Raw genomic sequence first — 20,169 nt, forward strand, 5'->3', positions numbered from 1 at the left:
ATTTTAACACATTCTTTAGGAATGATAATGACTTGGATTACTTGGCTAAAGAAATGAGAGATATTTTTTACTATAGTACTACGTCTCTTCTCTTCTTCTCTTTCTTCTCTTATTGATATCAAAGGGTCATGAAGCCGTTCAACACTTCTGAGATGTTAACAGATATATACAGGGTTGCATATCACTGAACATTTTTAGGACCCATTTCATCTTCTCAAAAAGCAATGTCTCGAAATGTGAGGTAAAGTAATGAAAGTACTAAGTAATGTAAAGACTGTGATTTACAGACAGTTTTGTGTTTGTCCACCTGATGGCGATCTTTACCTGAGCTTTTGGCGAAATGAATGTGAGTTCAGACTTCCACATGTCCTAGATGGAGGAGGCTTAAACAAGCATGACTCTGAACTTCTGACACTTGACACTTTGTTGTGCACAACTTGTCCTTAACAGAACTTGGAGCAGTGAGACACATCCACTTGTGTATTTAGTGTTGCTCTCATGTCTTTGGGAAAGCTTTAGTGTAGTGTAGTGCAGTGGTTCTCAAACTTTTTTGTTGTAAGGCCCCCTTTGTGTTAAGTGCATCGCTTTGCGGCCCCTGTATAAAGATGTATAATCTTAAACTTAGAATTTTAATTAAACCAAAAACATATTCAGTTATACAATGCTGGATCCTCAATTCTTTTGGTTGGTGGTGTCATTTTTCTGATGTTTGATTGCATAAAATCTATGATAAATTTCTATATTTCATAAAATGACACAAAATCCCTGGATCCATCTTGGGGCCCCCATTTTGAGAACCACTGGTGTAGTGGATGATCATTATTAGTTTTTGTGACGAGGGAGACGTGAGGAGAGCCGTGGGAGGAGCAAGCGAGGCCGGTGATGCGATTGATTATGAGCGTCAGTTGGGCGCCACCGGCCTCGTATCTCCCACGGAGGAGATCGGAAGCATAAAAGGCAGTGCGGCAGGAGCATACGGCGAGAGAGGACCGGGCCCGGACAGTTAAGTTTTGTTTACGTTCGTGTGGCCGGCAGTTGTCCGTGAGGGGCTGCCGGCCTGTTTTTACTGCTGTTTATTGTTTATTTATTTTTTATTAAAGTGTTTAAATGTTTGCCGGTTCCTGCCTCCTTCCTTCCCGTTTTATTGAGTTTATCACAGCTTTATTACAGGAAAGGCAAAAAATAGTAAATCACTTTATTAATATTATAATTTATAATTCTTTGTTTTAATTTAGATGCCCAATTACAGTCAATAACAAAAGAGATTGTGGAATAGTAAATAAAAACAATGCTAGCAATAATGTAAGCTGTTAACAAGGCCAAAGCAGGCCATACAAAATATGACGCTTTATTTACATAAAACACACTTGCTTAAATCTGTCCAGCTAATTCAGTCACCCAGTGTTAATTCTATTCTTAATTTCTTTATTTTTGTTTTCTATATAAGTAGTAATACTGTTAAAATCCAACTCTACAAGTATGACACCATGACATTGGGTGTAAGGGCTAAAGACCCGGCCCTTAAGTATACCCGGCCCTTAAGAGACATCAGATGTGTTTTTGAGTCATGTATGCAGTGAATGCATTAGCCAGGTGCTTGTGTTTCTAAGCGGAGAGCTTGTGGATGTGTCCCTGAGTCTGGAGCCGCCATCATCAGCTGAAGGTCAAGACACGAGGGACTTTAATCAGACTGCCGGGCCACAGCACCTCTACAATTGCCGTCCACCTCTTTGATCCCACACTCTCATCTGATTCAATTATCCCCATCCACCTGTTAACGGCCAGACGCCACTCACAATGACTGGCCCTCATCTGCCAGCTCAAAGGAAGACGAAGTGTGTGTGTGTGTGTGTGTGTGTGCGTGTGTGCGTGTGTGTGTGTGTGTGGTGCATGCATTTTCCAGCAGATTTATTGGCAATGTCGTTTTCAATCTGTTTTTTGATGTCGTTTGGAAACACAGGGATACATACTCTCCCCTTTTAACTACCCACTGATTAGAGTTAGCAATTTCGTAGTTCATCCCAAATCACATGGCAGTGGATTATTTATTTTAGCAGTGAATGTTTTAGTTGTGTAAAAATAAATACACAAGAATGCGTTCCTTGTGACTGTGTGTTTCACAAACTGTGGATTGTAGCGAAATGCTTAAATTGTATATACAGTATCTACATCTAAAGAATTTGCCATCAGCACTAAATATGTGTGTAGCTATTTATTTACTGCTGTTTGCACATAAGAGACCAAGTTTATGATGTAGTTTGTCTGTGATGTGGTTGCCACAATAATTTGGAATGATTGCAATATGAGTTAAGCAAGAGGTTTTGGAGATTTTAGTATTCTGAAAGTTTGCTGTAAAATTCTTCAGGATTTTGGGATTTATGTTATTATTAGTTACCAATATTAAAAGTTAAATAAAAAAATTGACGTTTTTTTTTCACTACAGTTTCTAAATCGCGGCACTAAGATGGCCCTTTGTTGTCTATTTTAAACTAGAGCTTATAACACGTGGAACGATAGCAAAATGAAAATAGAAAGAACAGAGCTGTATGTCTACTTAGATATTTGTTGAGAGTTTTATATTCAGTAGTCATCTCTCCCTTCGTTTTTTCATGACTCTGGATTAGTTTAATTAGTAGAGATACAGTATGTGTTAAGCATTCGTAATTAGCTCAAGAACACGTTCTTAATTTGCCCATAAAACAAATGTGTCACGCTTGTCCAAATCAGTGACATCTAACTTTTGAAGTTCTCATCGGTGGCCTCAGCATAGCTGATCAAACTGGAATAATCTGGGAATAAAGTGGGATCATGAATAGCAGTGAACTGGAAGCAATGTATAAGAAATGAGTCCAGCGTCTGTATATCAGGTCTGCAGTTGCTTTATAGAAACGAGTGCCAGGAATCATGAACCATATATCCAGCTGGGTAAAATATGATGCAATTCATAATGTTTCCATTGCATGAGAGAAGCTTTTTTGCGTTATGGTTGTGAATGTGTTAAATGAGACCCAGACAACATGGAAAAAGACTGAAACATTGTACACGTTAGTTTTAAATGGGTTTGCATATGTCCATATGCCCTATGAATTACTAGTCGACTCATCTCAGGTTGTCAACAGCCAAGGTCTTAAAGGGATAGTTAATCCAAAAATGAAAATTCTATCATCATTTACTCACGCTCATGTAATACATACCTGTATAAAAAGAAAGATATTTGGAAGAATGTAAGAAATCTTCAGTTCCGGGACATCATTGACTACCATAATAGGAAGAATTAAATGGTAGTAAAAGGTGCCCGAGAACTCTTTGTTTTCCTAAATTCTTCAAAATATCTCATTATGCGTTCAACAGTACAAAAAAAATACAATATATGTTTTCCCTACTATGGTAGTGGATGATGTTCCAGAACTGACAATTGCTAACATTCTTCCAGATATCTTTCTCTGTGAAATTTATACAGGTTTGAAACAACCTGTTGGTGAGTAAATGATGACAGATTTTTCATTTTTGGATGAACTATCCCTTTAAGAGCAGGTTGGCCCTTATACCAACGATACATGAGAAAATGCAACTTAAACTTCAGTTCAAAAGTTAAATCAAATTGGTTTTACAAGTCGTTTCAATTTAAAGTGTACTTAACTGGTCAACTATAAAATGAAGTTGAAATTTGTTAAACTAGGTTTTTTAAGTGAGATGAAGTGCAACTAAAATGTACGACTGTTTGTTGTCTGGATATCGTCTTTAAATAAACTGTAGATCATGAAATCAGATTTCAGTCAGAAAGATACATTTTATAAGATCGCATTGCCAGCTGTGAGCACCAACACCCCATTATGTTTTCCAAATGTTTGAGACCTTTACATATGATCACATAATTTTAAAATAGTCATGAAAGTTAATAAATTATTTTAAGTTTATTTCTATAAATAACATTTGTTTAATAATTATGGTGGCATCTAAACATTGCATTAGTTAAAAATTGCTTTAAAATGTATTTTAGCTTGGGGAACCTTCAGTATCTAGTGCTTGGCTGCCTAAAGTCTTTTATCTTTCACAGGAAGAGAGGTTTGTTCTGTGAGAAATCTCCAGCCGGACTGTTGGCCTCCAGTCCTCTCAAACACATGGAGAAGAGCCATATCAAGAAGGTGAGAACTTAAAACTTATCCAAGATCAGGCCTCCCAGCTTGAACTTCCTTCACTAAAACATTCAAACCAGTTTCTCCTCAGGCCATGACCACCATAATTCAAAACTGTTGACTTTACAAGTAAAAGATCAGAGTTTTTTCTCCATTTTTTTTCGGTTTGGTTCAAATTCAGCAAGTCTTGTGTGAGTTCTGGTCATGTCCTAGTTTTTATCAGGTGTGGTTCATCCACACGGAGATGCGTTTAGCTGTATACGTAAAGATTTTGTATCGTTTGGGAGCCTTAAACTGCTGTTTTTGAAACCAGGTCCCAGAATGGATAAATCTGAAAACGCCACCCTTGCGTTTTCGTGTGTACAGCTGATCTGTATATTTTCTAAAACGGTGATGTCATCACCCCAGCGCGCAAAGTTTATGCGCGTGCTCCAAGTCGTCTTCTCCATTTTTTGTGTATCTCTGTGGCACATATTGATTAGGCATGTATACTACACCGTTTTGAGTCGGTTTCGGTGGTTTCGTGTGTAAGCTGATATTTCTTGAGACGACGCCGTGAAAAGGAAAAAAAAAGATCAGATTGGGAAAGCTCTGGCTTCGTGTGGATGTGGATCAGACACGTTCCTGTAATGTGATATGCTGGCTCCATGCTTACAGTATTTGAACAACATCATCTTCCAAAGATCCTAATAAGCCTCAACAACATCCATGCATCTCATTAAAATTGTCACATTTCCTTGCTTTCCTGGGGAGACAAAGCTGAATCTAAACGGCAAAGCCCTGGAAAGATTCAGTCGATATAAAGTTCTTAAATGCTGGAGGCCTTCTCAGAAAAGAGCAGTGCCTGACAACAAAGACGGGTCGATTCTTCATGTGACCTCTGCAGGAATTTACTGCATGTGAAGAGGGAAAGCGGAAATGATGTGGAACAGCCAAACATCTGGTGTGCCATGAGGAGAGAATGTCCAGTACCTCTCACTCTCTCCCACTCTTTCTCTCACATTCTCTCCATTATTTAGAAATTCGAATAAACGTACATTTAGATGCAGTAACTAGACACTAGAATGTTTTGTTAATGCAAGTTTTCTATATACACTGCAGGTCTGAATATCGGAACATTGAAGTGGTTTCACATAAACGTTAAGTTTGAAAAATAGCAGAAGGTGAAACAGAACATCTACTTGAGCTTCTGTCTGAATCGTGTTTTATGTACAGTAGTGGTTTTGACAATGACTAGGACCTTGGTAAAAACTAAAAATAATCATTTTTATTATTATTTAAAAAAATAATAATACAAAAAATGATGTGGAATTGTTGTGGATTTTGACATTGTGTGTGTTATGGCAATAATGTATGTGATGATAATGACATTTTTATTCTTCATAATACAATATACATGCTGTCGTTTGTCATCATGGGTTAAGTGTCTGTTGAATGGATTTTCCTGCTCTTGTCAAGTGGATTTTACAATCTGTTTAGTACAAACCCAGAGATGCATCAGTCAGTATTCCCAGTCTGGCTCCGTGTCCCTGGACACCGTCTCCTCTTTGTTCCTCACTGTCTCATTGTCCTCCAGGCGGAGACACTCAGCGGGCTGCCCATCTCCTCTGATGAGAGTGACTTTGAGACCCGCTTCAACAGCTGGAATCTCGGGGTATGGCTTTTCATGTTTTGCCCATGTGCTATTTAATGTCACAAACCTGACAGTTCTTTTTGAAAGCATTTTATGTGAGCAGAGCCAAGAAAGAATGGATTTGGAATGAACATTTTAATACTGATGTAAAACACAACTGTCTTTAATGAAACTTGCAACAAACCTTACTAACTCATTGTTTCACACAGTTTCATTACTGTAACATCTTTTTTTTGAGCCACCTCAATTAAACTTTTCCACAAAGTTCAGTTCTACTGTACTTGCATCTCGTAAGTGATGTTGCACAATTTATTCTTGTTGACAGTGAGTTTCCCAGCAGAGTTTGAGATTTTTGTTGTTGATATAGTGAGCCCTAGCTTCAAAAAAAAAATGGATTGCATTGTTTGTAGTTGATGACTACACCATATGGGAGGAAACATTTGCTGCAGCGATTGCTCAACATGTTGGCATGCGCACTTCTTGAGATCAAAGCATTTGAGGCTTTATAGAACTGTGTTGGCCTCCAGATTTTCTCAATAGCCACGTTTGATTCCCCGCCGATTGCGAAACCGCCTGGCTGCTTGTTCCATCACAAAGTTTACTGAGGAAAAACAAGAGTCTGAACTCTACTCATATCAGAGAGTGGGGTGTTGAGATAAGCGGGCTTGTGGGCCTGCTCTGTTGGTGCTGCATCAGGTGTGCACGTGAAACTGCTGCGATAACACGCCTGCCATGCTCAAGCCTCAAAGCCACATCAAATGCCAAGCCACTTTACCATACACTTACAGTATAAATATGTGATTGACAACCAACTTCTCAACATAATGATAAAATGAGTCATTTTACATGCCACAGTGTGGGAATTTGAGCCATTATTTGATTTAAGAGCAAAACAACGCATTTCTATAAACCCCTTTCACACCAAATGTGAAGATTCACATTGATAACATTTTCCTCTTGTGGAAACAAAAAAATAAGATGAAAGCGTTTGGGTCATGTGTTAGAATTGTGCATGCCAGACAGAGCTGTGAACATTGTTTACAGTTAAAGTCCCTGTGAGCCGGAAGTTGTGATCGTTTTTACTTCTGTATTTTGACGCATTTCCAAGTGAAAGGGAATTTTGAATGAGAAAAATAGTGGCTTTCGCCTATCTCTGTGATTCGATTTGATGTATAAAACAACCGTTGCGTTTTGAAATGGAACTGGCAGCAGACTGACAGTTGAAGAGGAGGAGTTAACAAATGCTCCGCCCAAGCTGTCTAACATACTCCGCCCATAGCCGTCTAAGATGGATAGTCATTACAGGACGGAAGCTCATTTTCAGATTTTAACTGAAGATTATGAGGCCATACGATTTTTAAAAAGAAAATGGCCCACATTGATAAACTATTTACAATAAACGCTGCAATATTTTATGAAAAAATAGGCATTGTCATTTTTTATTTCACTGGGACTTTAATAGTTAAGCGAAAAAGTTACAGTATTTCTGCACAACGTGGATCAGCCTCTAAGAAATAATGTTCTAATGTTGGAATCCAGCATCGATTTATAACGTATTATGGGAGGCATGTCATATACCATCCTGCCATTTAGGGGGTGTATCAATTATAAACTGCCGATTCACAGCATCAATGTGTCATGAACGTGGGTGGTGAGGACAAGGACAGAGGTCCCAAGTGCAGACAGCGGGTAAGGGGTTAACAAGACAGACTTTAATTATAACTAAAAAATACAAAACAAAGACCCACGTGGGGGAACATAACAAAACATAGCAACAAGGACAGGGACTAACTAGACTAGAAATAATAACAACACTTGACATAACCACAATAAACTAAACTAACTACAGAACAGTAACTCACCCACATGACACAAACAGAACACAACAGAACAATGAACCAGCACGAGACAGAAGACACAAGGGCATAATAAAGGGGAAAAATCAAGAGGGGACAGGTGCAGGACATGAACTAATTAACAAACAATAACGAGACGAAAGGGCGGGAACAGAGACGCCACACCGGAGAGTGGAAGACCATGAGGGACAAAACGTCACTCTCCACATAAAACAAGAGGTTCTATCATGGTTCTGCCACTAGGTCAAGAGAAGCAAGACAAGGTGGGGCAGAACCATGACACAATGTTAAAATGTGATTTTTTTGAAAAGCATTAATGATTTGTTTTAGTTAATAATCTACGTACATGTATGTGAATTAACTTGAATGAATCATGACTAACTATAGTAGGATAAAAGATTTGAAATTCTTAAAAAAATTAATGAGTTCTAACGCAGGTGATTACATCATTACTGTCCATCAATGCACAAAGTACATTGTTTGTTGAAATGAAAAACCTTGCCGAGTTGAAATGAAATTGAGTTGAATTTCATTGTGAATCTTTACACGTTTGTGAAAAAAGTTTTTGAAACAAATCGAAAACCTATTAATTTTTAATCCAATCAGTTTTCTTTCCACCTAAAGATTCACAACCCTCTTCCCATGATAAAGCTTGAGAAATATCTTCTACATTTCATTGTTTGTGTGCATCTGTCCTATACACACTCCCTTTGCTTGCTTGTGTTGCCATTAGACAAATTCACAGGAGGGAAAAAAGCATTTTTATGCAGAAAGGGAAATGGCCTCAGTGCACACAATGCCTCAAAGCCAGTTTAGGGAAGAGAGTGTGTGTTTAAGTGGCTCTCTATGAAGCCGTTCCACATTGTTTATGACAAAGGAAAGGAGGTCAGAGGCGGACGGGAGGTGTTTGGGACTTACCAAGAGAGAGTCATGTTGTATTGTTATGTTTTTGCAGATTGAAAACCCCCGGTACCTGCGTGAGAACCCTGTTCCTCTATCTCCAGTAAGTGCTAAGAGTCTCCAGTGGCACAGCCAGAAAGATTGTTGCCATTGAGCTCCACAAGTTCGGGTTAATGAGTCATTTTAATGAGAGCCGTTCCTCAATTAAAAAAACAATGATCAAATATTCATTAATAAAATCATTTGATTCTCTTTTTTGTTTATAGATTTACAACAAGTCAAGCAGAAACAGCAAACTTTGTGAAAAGGTTGGCCCAGTGAAAGTTGACAAAGAGGTGGGCACTCTTATCTTCTCCCATAATGCTTGTGATGTGCTGTAAATGCTGATAGCAGGTTGCCTTGTGTCCAGCCCAGTACCTTTAAAAGAAAACTTCACCCACAACATGATTTACACATGATTTTGTTTCTTCTGTCAAACGCAGGAGGCATTTTGAAGAATAGCTGTACCGCTGTTTTCCATACAATTACTGTAGACAAATAACACATTTGTCTGGCCTGCTGTGCCTTAAAGGGTTCATCTTAAAATGAAAATCCAGTCAATATTTATTCACAATAATCTAGGTTCTAGTTGTCTAAAGTGATAGTTCACCCAAAAATGAAAATTCTGTAATAATTTACTCACCCTCATGTCATTTAAAACCTGTATGACTTTCTTTCTTCTGCAGAACACAAAAGAAGATATTTTGAAGAATGTTGGTAACTGGCCCCCTTCACTTGCATTGGTTTTGTTTCCATACAATAGAAGTCAATGGGTGCCACAGCTGTTCAGTCACCGACTTTGTTCAATATAGCTTCTTTTGTTTTCTGCAGAGGAAAGAAAGTCATAAAGGTTTGAAATGACAAGAGGGTGAATAAATGATGACAGAACTACACTATCAGTTAAGTTGTCTGTCATTAGTAGAACACAAAAGTAGACTGGTCCTGCTAGCTCTTGTCCATTCAACAACAGTGAATGGTGTCCAGTTTATAAAAATTGGATGCAACTTATTGTAAGTGTTCTGACAATATATGATGCAGTAGGGTTTGGTGACGAGCAAACGAAATTGTCATTTATTTGGACAAAATCTGGTTCTCGACCTCGGCTTAAATGAAGTCACGCATAAGCAGCTTAAATCAAATATCAAAAATTGGTTGTTGTGTGTCATGAAGAAAAAACTGATGTGCCATCATTTAAAAAATGTCTCAATTTAAGCTAAATGAACGAAAGGCCATCATGGGCCGTCATGGAGACAAGGAAGTTTTGAGTGAACAAACCATTTAACCAGCTGTGGCTCTCTCATATGCCAATGTCTGCAACGTGCTGAGGTTTGCTTTGTTTTTCTACACATTTGAAGTAAATGCATCATGATGGCTGGTTGCTTTTAATAAACTTGAGAAAAGGAGGTTAGATGACAGCTTCACACACAGCCTCTCTGAGTTTCAGTTGTTTAGGGACTCCGTGTTCTCGCTAGATTCTTTAAACCCTGGTTGTGATGACAGCTTCTTCTCTGTATGTGGGCATAAGCTGAAAATCCCATAGAACGGCTCCTCTTTGATGTCATTTCTCTGGTATTGTTGAATATAGCGAGCGTGACCTGCTGGCGTGATCAAGCTTCCTCTGGGAAGAGCTGTGCTCATTTAGGTCAACTTCAGTCCCACAACATCTTAACCAAAAAAACAACCATTTCATAAACAGCTCGTTTCTTGTTTTGGGTTTGAAAGAGAAAGCCGCCACACTAACTCCTACACTTTTGAACCACAGCGATGCAGAGATTAGCAGAAATATTGGTTTACCGTAAGAGTATAAATCGTGCTGTCGTTTTGATGTGGAGTATGGGAATGAATAACAGGTGGCCGACATTGGCAGGCCCAGAGGTCCACTTGAGTTAACGTCGAGGCCGGGGAATCGTTCCCAGGTAACATGGTGAAAAGGGAGTCAAGCGTTCCTCAGGAGCCGCTGGTCTTTCATGAAGAGAAATGGTGCGTGAGCTGCCCTTTACTGTGAAACAGAGGTCTGAGGAAAATAATGCTCATACGCTTTTCCTGTTGTTGTTAAGAGTCTGTTGTGAAACACTGAGTTTGTGTTTCCTGCCAAACTACTCTTACTTTTTAAGTAGCATTGATGAACAAGGGAATTGGGAACATGTCGCAGTGGCTGTGTTATTGCGGTGAACTCGTGGTATGGTGATGATCATGATTTTATAGGGGTCAACGCCCACAACATACAGTACCGTGCCTGTTTGTATCTCCTCTTTGCCCCGCCTCTCTGAAACGTGCAGATTTTTTACAAAGCTCATCGCTCTGAAAAGCGAGATGTGCTATGATTGGCCAGTTAACCAGTGCGTAGTGATTGGTCAAATACCGCAAACGTGTGACGGAAATGTTACGCCTCTTAGCATATTTGAAACATCAGGTCCCAAAGCAATTGTACTGACAGGTACGCCCACCTCACTTGCGTATACATGTGGGCGGTCTTAGTCAACTCATACCACGAACTGACGTAGATTTGTGGGGGTGTGGTTACAAGAGGTTTAGATAGAATGCATCTTTTGTTCCCACACTTACATTTTTGCAATTTTATGTGTCTAATACATGCATGGGCAACTTATAACACACCAAAGACACAGAATCGTGACATATGACTCCTTTAAGACTTGGCACACCCATATTGCTCTTCGTATATTAACATAAAAACGTTGTCATTCCTAAATTAAAGCAAAAGTTGCGTTCTGTCTTCTGTCACAAGTTTGTCTGCTCCCTTATGGGAAATTTTCGCCATACACCCCAGTAATTATAAATACTGTTTCAGTGCAAAATAAAGTTGCAGTTACAAATTACCATTTGGATTAAAATAACAGTATTCACAAAAAAGTGTTTTACAGTATTTTGGTATATACAGTACTTATTATTGTATAGGTGTGCAGTAAGTATGCAACAAGTGATGATACAGTAGTATTGCCACTGTATTATTTCAGTTCAACTTGCAAACAGTCTGCGTAAAACATCTCATTGTCATTTAATGTTACAGTATATTTAGTAGTAAACAATGTTACTAACACTGAAAATGTTTGTCTTTCATCAAAATGAAATAACTTACAGTTGTAGTACATCTCTATGACTTACCCTTTCCATTGATTTCACCTATAATTCTCAAATTATGTGCAATTAAACATCAGAAAAATAAGACCAACCCAACCAAACGAATGAATGTTCCAGCATTGTATAATTGTATATGTTTTTGGTTTAATTCAAATTTTACGTTTAAGATCATAAGTCTTTATTTGGGGGGAACCCTACACAAAGGGGGGCTTACAACGAAAAAGTGTAAAAAAAACACTGCTTTAATGATAACATCAAGTACCACCTGCAAGTACATGACATTATTGTAGTGAAATCAGTTTTAAGAGCCGTTTCATTTGCCTTTAAAAATGTTGGTTCTTTTTCTTTATATACAGTAAACGATTTTGTTTTCGAGCAGTTCTAATGTGAATGATGCTGTATTTGTTTGAAACAGAAATTTCGCCTAAAGAAGCTTTTTGGTGTTTATTCAAACATGGAACAGTTACCAAGGTATTTGCCCTGAAAATAAATGGAATAACAGCCTGAACCCCGCTGTGTGGCGCTAACACGTAGCACACACTTTGTGAGAATTTTCCCTGGAGAAATGTGTGAAACCAATGCTGGGAGAAGAAAAGAGGCAACAGCTGCTCTCATCTCTCCTCCACCCACCCTTCCATCTCTTCCTCTGCTCTTCAAAAAGGGCCGCGTCTCCGAGAGTTTAATGCGAGTAAAAGCACCAATGTCATCCGTTTCACTGATTCCAGGGAATCTGAAAACCCGGAGGTGTGCGCTCGCCTGCCGCACCTTTGCAGACAAGAGTTTCAGAGCGCCACTGATGTAGTTTGACAAACTTTTCTAAAAGCTCCAATTGAAGGTTCAAAAAAGATACAAGAAAAGAAAAAAGTCCCGCCCACGTTTGCATCCGCGCTGCCGGGATCTGTTTGACTGCGTGGCTTCAATCAGTGCAATCTTCTCCTTTGACAGCTCTCCTGTGGTCTCTGAGATTGCACAAGAAGAATCGTACGCACGGCGAGAGGCGGCGGTCTGTTTCTCAGGGTTGAGTGGAAGTAGGGCAGGTGACTGTAGCAAACTGTGTCTGTCTCGCTCTTGTAAGATCTCATCCAGCCTCCTGATCCTCTTGTCATGAGATGAACCTCCGTGTCTGGGCATGGATTGAACTCTCTCTGTGTTTATTTACAGAAGCTAGTTTTGTGCTGTCTGACTGACTGCGTCGTGAAATATGTACTCGGTTTTAGTTTCCGAGGTGCTTAGTAAGGGGCAAAACATAGTCTACTTGAGCGTGTGCTTTCTAGATTCTGTTCCAAAATATAGCACCTTTCAACACAATGCAAGTATTCCAGAGACTGTTGTCTTTTCATGTCTACTGTCATAGTGGACTAAACATGTGAAGATACGGTTATCAATGTATACGTAACATTGCAATAGAAATACGTAAAATTGCAAAAGAAAATGGTTTAAAATAACCTTTACAATCAGTCACTTAACATATGACACATGGTCTTGTGTTTTTAATGCTGTGTTCATAGAACAGCCTATATATCTTCAAGGCATTTTAGAATTACAGTATGAAAAAAGCACACACAGTCAAAGTCCTCCTGAGCTGTCTTCAGTTTTTCATGTAGAAATAAATTGTTTATTGAGCACACGGCAGGTATATATATATATATATATATATATATACTGTATATATATATATATATATTCCCAGAGAGAGTCTGTGTAAAGATAGACAACTTTTGAGACAAACATTGATTTTCTCAACTTTGCAGCTATAGGCAGTACTCGAATTATGTCAAAGCTCTTGGGGGTCTCCTAACCAGCCCTCAAAATAAATCAATCAATAATAATAAATAGCTGCCAGTACAAACATCAATCACGTGATAGTTTGGATCACAGTTATTTGACCACATTACACGTAATAAATGTTCTAATAATGTTTCATGACTAACTAATCCATATGAACCAATGAATAGGAAAAAATGATGTCATTTCTATGGGCGAGGGTAGCCTCGTCAAAGTCAGCCCATGATTGCAAGGGAGCGCAAAATAATGAGAACGTTTTCTGGGGATAAAGGTTTTCAATATGAGAGGATCCACACGCTGCAAGTGACACTCACTGTGACATCTCTGTCTGTATGTCTTCATTGAACATCTGATTTTTCTGATAGAAAGTCATTTTAATTTGTGTTTTATGAAATTTGGACAATAGTGTTTTCTTAGCAGATATGGCCTGTGGCACAGTGATTGTTTCTGTGGCCTAGACACTTCTATCGTTCTCTTTTACTGTGGCCATGTAGTGCACTGCAGCCGATCTGATAATCCATCAGATTTTGTCCCACTCTGGTGGCAGCAGTTGAAAACCCTGAAGCGCAGTCAGCCTGAGGGCAGGGAGGCTCTCTCACAAATCCTACTCGTGCCAGATCAAACCATGTTTCCCAAAATACACGAGAAGAAAGACACTGCTTCAGGAATGACCAGCGGCCATAATGACGAAAGTTTCTGCTGCACTTCATGCGTGTGTAAGCGGAAACGTGTGTGTGTGTGTGTGAACATTATTTGACAGCTTTAAAAAACCTGGGATGCATGTTCTGACATGCTACTAAAAACTTCTGGTCCCACAAATATTGAGGCACTTTTGCAGCCTGAACTATAGAAGGGGAGCTTCATTTAACAAGTTAGGTGGGGAATTGAGAATCTTCTTAAATGCTACTGCTTAAATACGTTTGAATTGTGAGTCTGAAAAAAGGTGGGTTTTTACTTGTGCGTCGTACCTATGCAGAGCCTGACGCGCACCTCCAAAAATGTAACAGCACGTCAATGCGACGCGGACCGGAAGCGCTGTGATTGGTCTGCTTGAACCCCCTCCCTTCAGGTCAAAATCTCACTGATAGTGTCGGGTTTACTCATCTGCATTCCCGAACGAATTATAAAAAATAAATGTTATTCTGTATGTAGCCACTCAAGTTGCAAAAGTGACTGTTAACTTGCCGCTATCACTGCTAAATGCTACAGACAGTGTACACAACGAACCGTTGTTCTTCGTCTCTTGGCTTGGTTACACAAGCAACACGCCTGTGGACCCTGACGCCTAATGGCCATTGCCTGTCGACGCGAACAACAACGGACATGTATAAACAAAAACCGGCACGTTGCCTACGGCGAAGAGGCTACGGCGTAGGTCCGACACAGAAGTAAAAACCCACCTTAATGCTGTAAAATGCACCAGCTATGATATATATTTATGACAAATATGTTTTGTAGGTTGCACACTGCAAAAAGGCTCTTATTCTCTGTATTTTATGATGCTCTTTATTTATAGATTGAGCTGAAAAGTAAAGTTCTGGAGGCCAAACACCAGGAGGAGATGCTGAGGAAGCAGCAGAAACATGATGCAGAGATTCAGAAGGTGCCACTACTCTTATTTATCTAAACAAACTTAACAAAGATCATTTAATGAGCAAACCACAATCGAATTACATTTATTTTCTCTGTGTTCTTTTAGGGTTAAAAACAACACTTACGCGTGCATTACATTGTAATTAATTGACACTATAATTATGTGTAATATTAATTACACATCATCTGTTTGAATGGAAATTCCCATTGCTCAATGAGTAAAGACTTTACCTAAAAGGTCGAGCAGTGTTTATAGTTGGTTAAGATAGAGGGAATTCAGGTACCCCCCCCCCAAATGAATCAAGTAATATAGAAATCAACAGCATTTCATTCCATCAGAGTAAAACCAGCATGTGTCATACAGGTATCTCATCAGTGCCATAGCAGTCTGTGTTTTATTCTGTCCTTGAAGCTTCTTAGCCTGCGCATTAATAAAGCCTACAGCAGTTACCTTTGCCAGCAGACGTTTGTTTGTTTCCACACCTTTATAAACAGAGACATCTTGGCTGATTGTCTTTCATGGTCATCCCATCATCCCAACACTTTGTTACGACCCTGCAGTGTGGGGCTGAAAAGAGCTCTTTAAGGAAGTGATGGGAAAATTGCGTGTCCCTAAATGTTCCCTGAACTTCCCTTTAGCCCCCTCTCTCTTCCTTTCAGGCCTAAAGCTTTCATCTTTCACAGGCGACCGGCTCGCGGGATGATGAGTTTAGCAACAGAGTGCACTTCTGATGGACAAAAAGCAGGATAAATAATCCACTGATGGGCTCGCTGACTTTTCAGAGGGAGAACATAATAACTTTCAGCATTTTTGGTTTTTATGAAGTTGAAATCTGCGTTTGAAGGACATACCAGCTATTGAAACGGCCATCTCACCACCGAACACCGCTGTATAGAGACCCTCAACCTCAGAAAGTACGTCCCATAATAGAGTCCTTTGAAGACTCTTTGCTTTTGTTTAGTTGGTCCAATGAAGATTTGGAAGTAACATCAGTTATTTTCGGTTTCTTCTACAGTCGTTATCTAGATCATATTCAAGTTTCTTGATCAGTTTGTTTCTTGTCATCTTGCATGGACATAAAGTGCAGTAAACTTCTGCTTTTGAGATGCTGCGTCAAATGGGGTTCATTCTGAGGATGTCAATATTTGCTCAGGTGCATCTTTCTTTGAAGGACTTAGAAACACCCCACTCACACATGTGGTGCCGAGTTGTCCGTCGGAGCACTCTCATGAATCCTGGGGAGTTTGGGTCGATGCATGCCGTTTGTCATGTCCCTTAGTTGTTGATCTCTGTAGGGTCCTTTGAGAGTTGTAGACCCCTGGTTGCAACGCCGCTGTCCACCCTCACTGGGACAATGGCTTAGAGCCTTTGAACTCCCACTTGGACGCAGATGGCTTGTAGAAGGTCAGGCCATCAAAGGACTTACAGCAGGCTGAACAAACAGCTCTCTGCTGAGTAACGGCCGCATCAGATAAAACTAATTTCTGAAATGCCCACCCGCCTCCTGCCCCACCTTGAGCCAAGGCATCTTATCACCCACAGCTCAAGGCACAGATCTTTATTTGGAACTTGCTAGATACTGCTTGCATTTGGCTCCATCCCACCTTGAATGATTCCTAAATTCTTTAGACTCATCAAAAGCCCTAGTCGTGTCACACAATGGCTGATTGTTAAGAACTTGCAGAACCGGTCTGTTGGTCTTTGCGAGATGAGTTCCTCAGGGCTATGGCTTAAGTCCTTTCAGAAACTGGCAGGTCTTATTCATACTTCTGGAATGTTAACACTCAACATGCTCTGTAATTCAGTAACGAGATCCCATATTTACATGTTCTTTATTCTCTTTTTTAGATGTGCGCATTTATAGGCAAATATCTTATAAAATGTTCATTTTCCAATTTCCAAAAAGATTTCCTCACTGATGCTTGAAGGGTTTGCTTCTGTACACCATTACACCTGTAGGTTGAATAGGCAAAGCTCACTGAATGTGAATGTGTGAATGTATTCGTTTTTCAAGTTTGGAAAAAGCAGTTTAAAGCTTTAGAGAATTTGGTGAAAAAAGTTCTTGGCACAGAACTTGATGAGAACAATTCTTTAACTCCGAACAATTCAACAGTAGATGCTTGGGTTTGCCTCCTGAAGTGCTCTGAATAATGTTGGATTTTCATCCTCTGCGTTAAGATTACACTACTGTTACAGATTATATACTTACTCCTAAAAGCTTGCACTGAATAAAGGCCAAAAAGGGAGATCTTGCCACCCCCCATTTCTCAAAACGTCAGCTTCAAAGCAACGATTTCCAGTATTCAGTGACGCAGGAGAGAGTGAGTTCCTTCATGGTCATGCTTGTAACTAAGAGCATTATCCTCTGTAATCTGCAGCCAGCATTAGCTTGTCATACAGACGGACCACAAACCTCTATTTAAACTAGGTTCCCACTGAAATGTATTTACAACTCTAGATTAGCTGGAAGGTCTGGAACATAAACGTTCTGTCATCCGTTGTCTCGATATCATGAATGCCTCTGTTTTTTTAGTGGTGTTTACAAAGAAAAACATAACTACTGTTGCTTATACTTAAAGTTAGTGAATAAATATTACACTTTAGTCAGGAATGTTGCCTCAAATCATGTGGCCTGATTAGAAGATGACTTTAATCATACTGGCAAACAATAAAATTGATATAAACGATACATGTAGACATACATTGAGACGGTGATCTATGTTAAAACCAGATTATCGTAGATGCTTAATAGACTTTTTGACTTAGGCAAGTAAAGCAGACACCTGTAACACTTTAACAATCAGCTAGCAGCACATTGGCAACTCTTTTTCAGGGTGTTAAAAAATGATAAAAACAGTTCCCTTTCTGTCGGTCTCTCGACGTTGTGTCGAACCGACAGAATGGGGTTTGACTTGAGAACCTATCATCTTCTGAGTATTTAGAAAAGGCCAATGAAAATTGGTGAATGAAATTTGCATGCCGGGCTCCTCCCCGGATGTCCGGGTATAAGAGGGAAGCCGGCGTGCTCATTCATTCACCTTTTGTTCTTCAGAGCCTACGCATCTGGTGAGCTTCTCTACGATCTGGGTGATCATTCTTTCTGCTGGAATCTACGACGTGGACAGCGGACGGTCCCTTCCTGCAGTGACTCTCCCCTGGGCGTCTCGGCAGTTCCGGAGGTGTTCGAGCAAATTTCCTTTTCTAAAAGAGCAAATTTCTCCAGCGTGGCTTGTCCCGCTGTTCTCATGGGTGCAGCACACTCATCGAGGAGGGGGACGGACCCAATGCCTGCTTCCAGTACGCTGGGGCAGACGTTGTGACGATTCAGACATTGCGTCACAGGTGGCTGTGTTCCTACGGGACTCAGCCACCACCTCGTTTGCTCCCCGTTCCCTGGCGGCAGGACTACGGCCCTACGGCAAGCAGCGAGGGTGATATGAGGATTACTGTGAGCGATAATCCGCCAGCCACTGGCTCACGGACCGTTCGCACCTCGTCTCGCTCGTCTGACCGTTCCCCAGGAGACGGTCCGCCGTCTTATTCCTCAATCACGTATTCGGACACGATGCGTGATAATGAGATGTCTCTTGCAGCATCGGGGGGTGACGTACTGCCATCCGACTCCGACGATTCCACGGGCTCCCTCCCTCGGGGGGTCGAGCCCAGGAAGAAGCGGACGTTGAAATGTCAGCCATGCTTTCCCGGGCCGCTGTGAGTGTTGGGTTGCAGTGCCCGCACTGCCTTTCCCGGCGCTCGCGGCTGGTTACATGGCGCATCGGGTCTGAGCACGGCTCCAAGCCGCGCCCGCCCCCAGTGCCGTGTTTACCGGAAGTGCATGAGGAACTTGGTAAGACCTGGAACGCCCCTTTCCGGCACGTTTCACGTCAAACAAAGTTCAGTCACCCTCTCTTCCCTCGAGGTTGAGACAGCTGGAGGATACGTTGTTGTCCCCCAGGTGGAGTATGCCGCCACGGTGCTCGTGCCCGTAGGCGGCAGTCACCCGGGGGGGGCTCAACCTAGACTCCCGTCCAAGGCATGTGGTGTCTCGGCATCTCTGGTGTCGAGAGCTTACATTGCGGCGGACCAAGCTGCCTCCTCTCTCCACGCTATGGCTCCTGCCAGGCCAGGGCGTTGAGAGAGCTCCACGAGGGTAAGACCGACCCAGCGCTTATGCAGGAACTCCGCGCCGCCACCGACCTCGCTCTACGGGCGACCAAGGTGACCACGCGGGCCCTGGGTCGGACGATGTCCACACTTGTGGTCCATGAGAAACTCCTCTGGCCGATCCTTGCGCAGATGAGTAACACTGAGAAGGTCCGCTTTCTCGACGCACCCGTCTCGCAAGGGGGGGCTGGTTGGTGTTACTGTCGAGCCGCAGCGGCCCTGCTCACCCCCCGCCCGTCGGGGGGGGCGCGAGACCCGCACGCGGCCTCCCCCGGAGGGTTCTCGACAGTAAGAAGCAGTCCTCCGTGCCGCAACTCGGCCGCCTCGGCCGTCGAGTCCCGTGCACTGTCTGCTTCCCAGCAGCCCTGGTCCTCTTCGACGCCCTCCAGCTCTGGGGCGGTCCCCCTGGAGGAGACAGCGAAGAGGAGACTATCGCCCCATCAGCAGCCGCGGCGAAGCGGCTGTCATGGGAAGACCTCAGGGGGATCGAGGCTTCCATTGGGCCCGACCCCAGCCACATCGCTGGGAAGTCGGATAGGGACGGATTCTGCCCCGTCTCTCCATCTGCTGGCCCCCTCCGGGTGGCTAGCGCCCACTTACTCTCTAAAAAGGAGAGTTTCCTCTCTCTCTGGGTTACCACCGCTCTCACCCTCTGCACAACGGTGAACGGCAAACTCGACGTTGCGTCATGGCGAAGCGCAATGTCGAGTATAAACTGGGGTACCTCAGCCGCTCTCACCCTCTGCATGACGGTGAACGGCAAACTCGACATTGCGTCATGGCGAAGCGCAATGTCGAGTATAAACACCAGCCCTCAGCACTCTCAGTCAGACAGTGCGTTGAGCTGCGCAGTCGCCAGGCAGGAAAAACAGCAGAGCCGATCTCCTCCCCGGGGGACCTCCCCCGGCAAGGAATCCGTACTGCTAGCCATCGAACCACCCCCCGGGGGGACGATGAAAAAGA

At 41.8% G+C, this 20,169-nt stretch overlaps 1 protein-coding gene across 1 annotated transcript in view; it reads left to right on the forward strand.

Moving 5' to 3' along the window:
- cep112 (centrosomal protein 112) overlaps positions 1 to 20,169 on the forward strand; it is a 55,366-nt gene that overhangs the window by 9,033 nt on the left and 26,164 nt on the right. Inside the window, exons 5-9 of the mRNA XM_057346357.1 lie at positions 4,058 to 4,145; positions 5,713 to 5,790; positions 8,581 to 8,628; positions 8,792 to 8,860; positions 14,965 to 15,051. Of these exons, the coding sequence (XP_057202340.1) occupies positions 4,058 to 4,145; positions 5,713 to 5,790; positions 8,581 to 8,628; positions 8,792 to 8,860; positions 14,965 to 15,051 (370 nt within the window). The remainder of the gene's footprint in view (positions 1 to 4,057; positions 4,146 to 5,712; positions 5,791 to 8,580; positions 8,629 to 8,791; positions 8,861 to 14,964; positions 15,052 to 20,169) is intronic.

This window comes from Triplophysa rosa, linkage group LG11 (assembly GCF_024868665.1).
Source record: "Triplophysa rosa linkage group LG11, Trosa_1v2, whole genome shotgun sequence".
NCBI lineage: Eukaryota > Metazoa > Chordata > Actinopteri > Cypriniformes > Nemacheilidae > Triplophysa > Triplophysa rosa.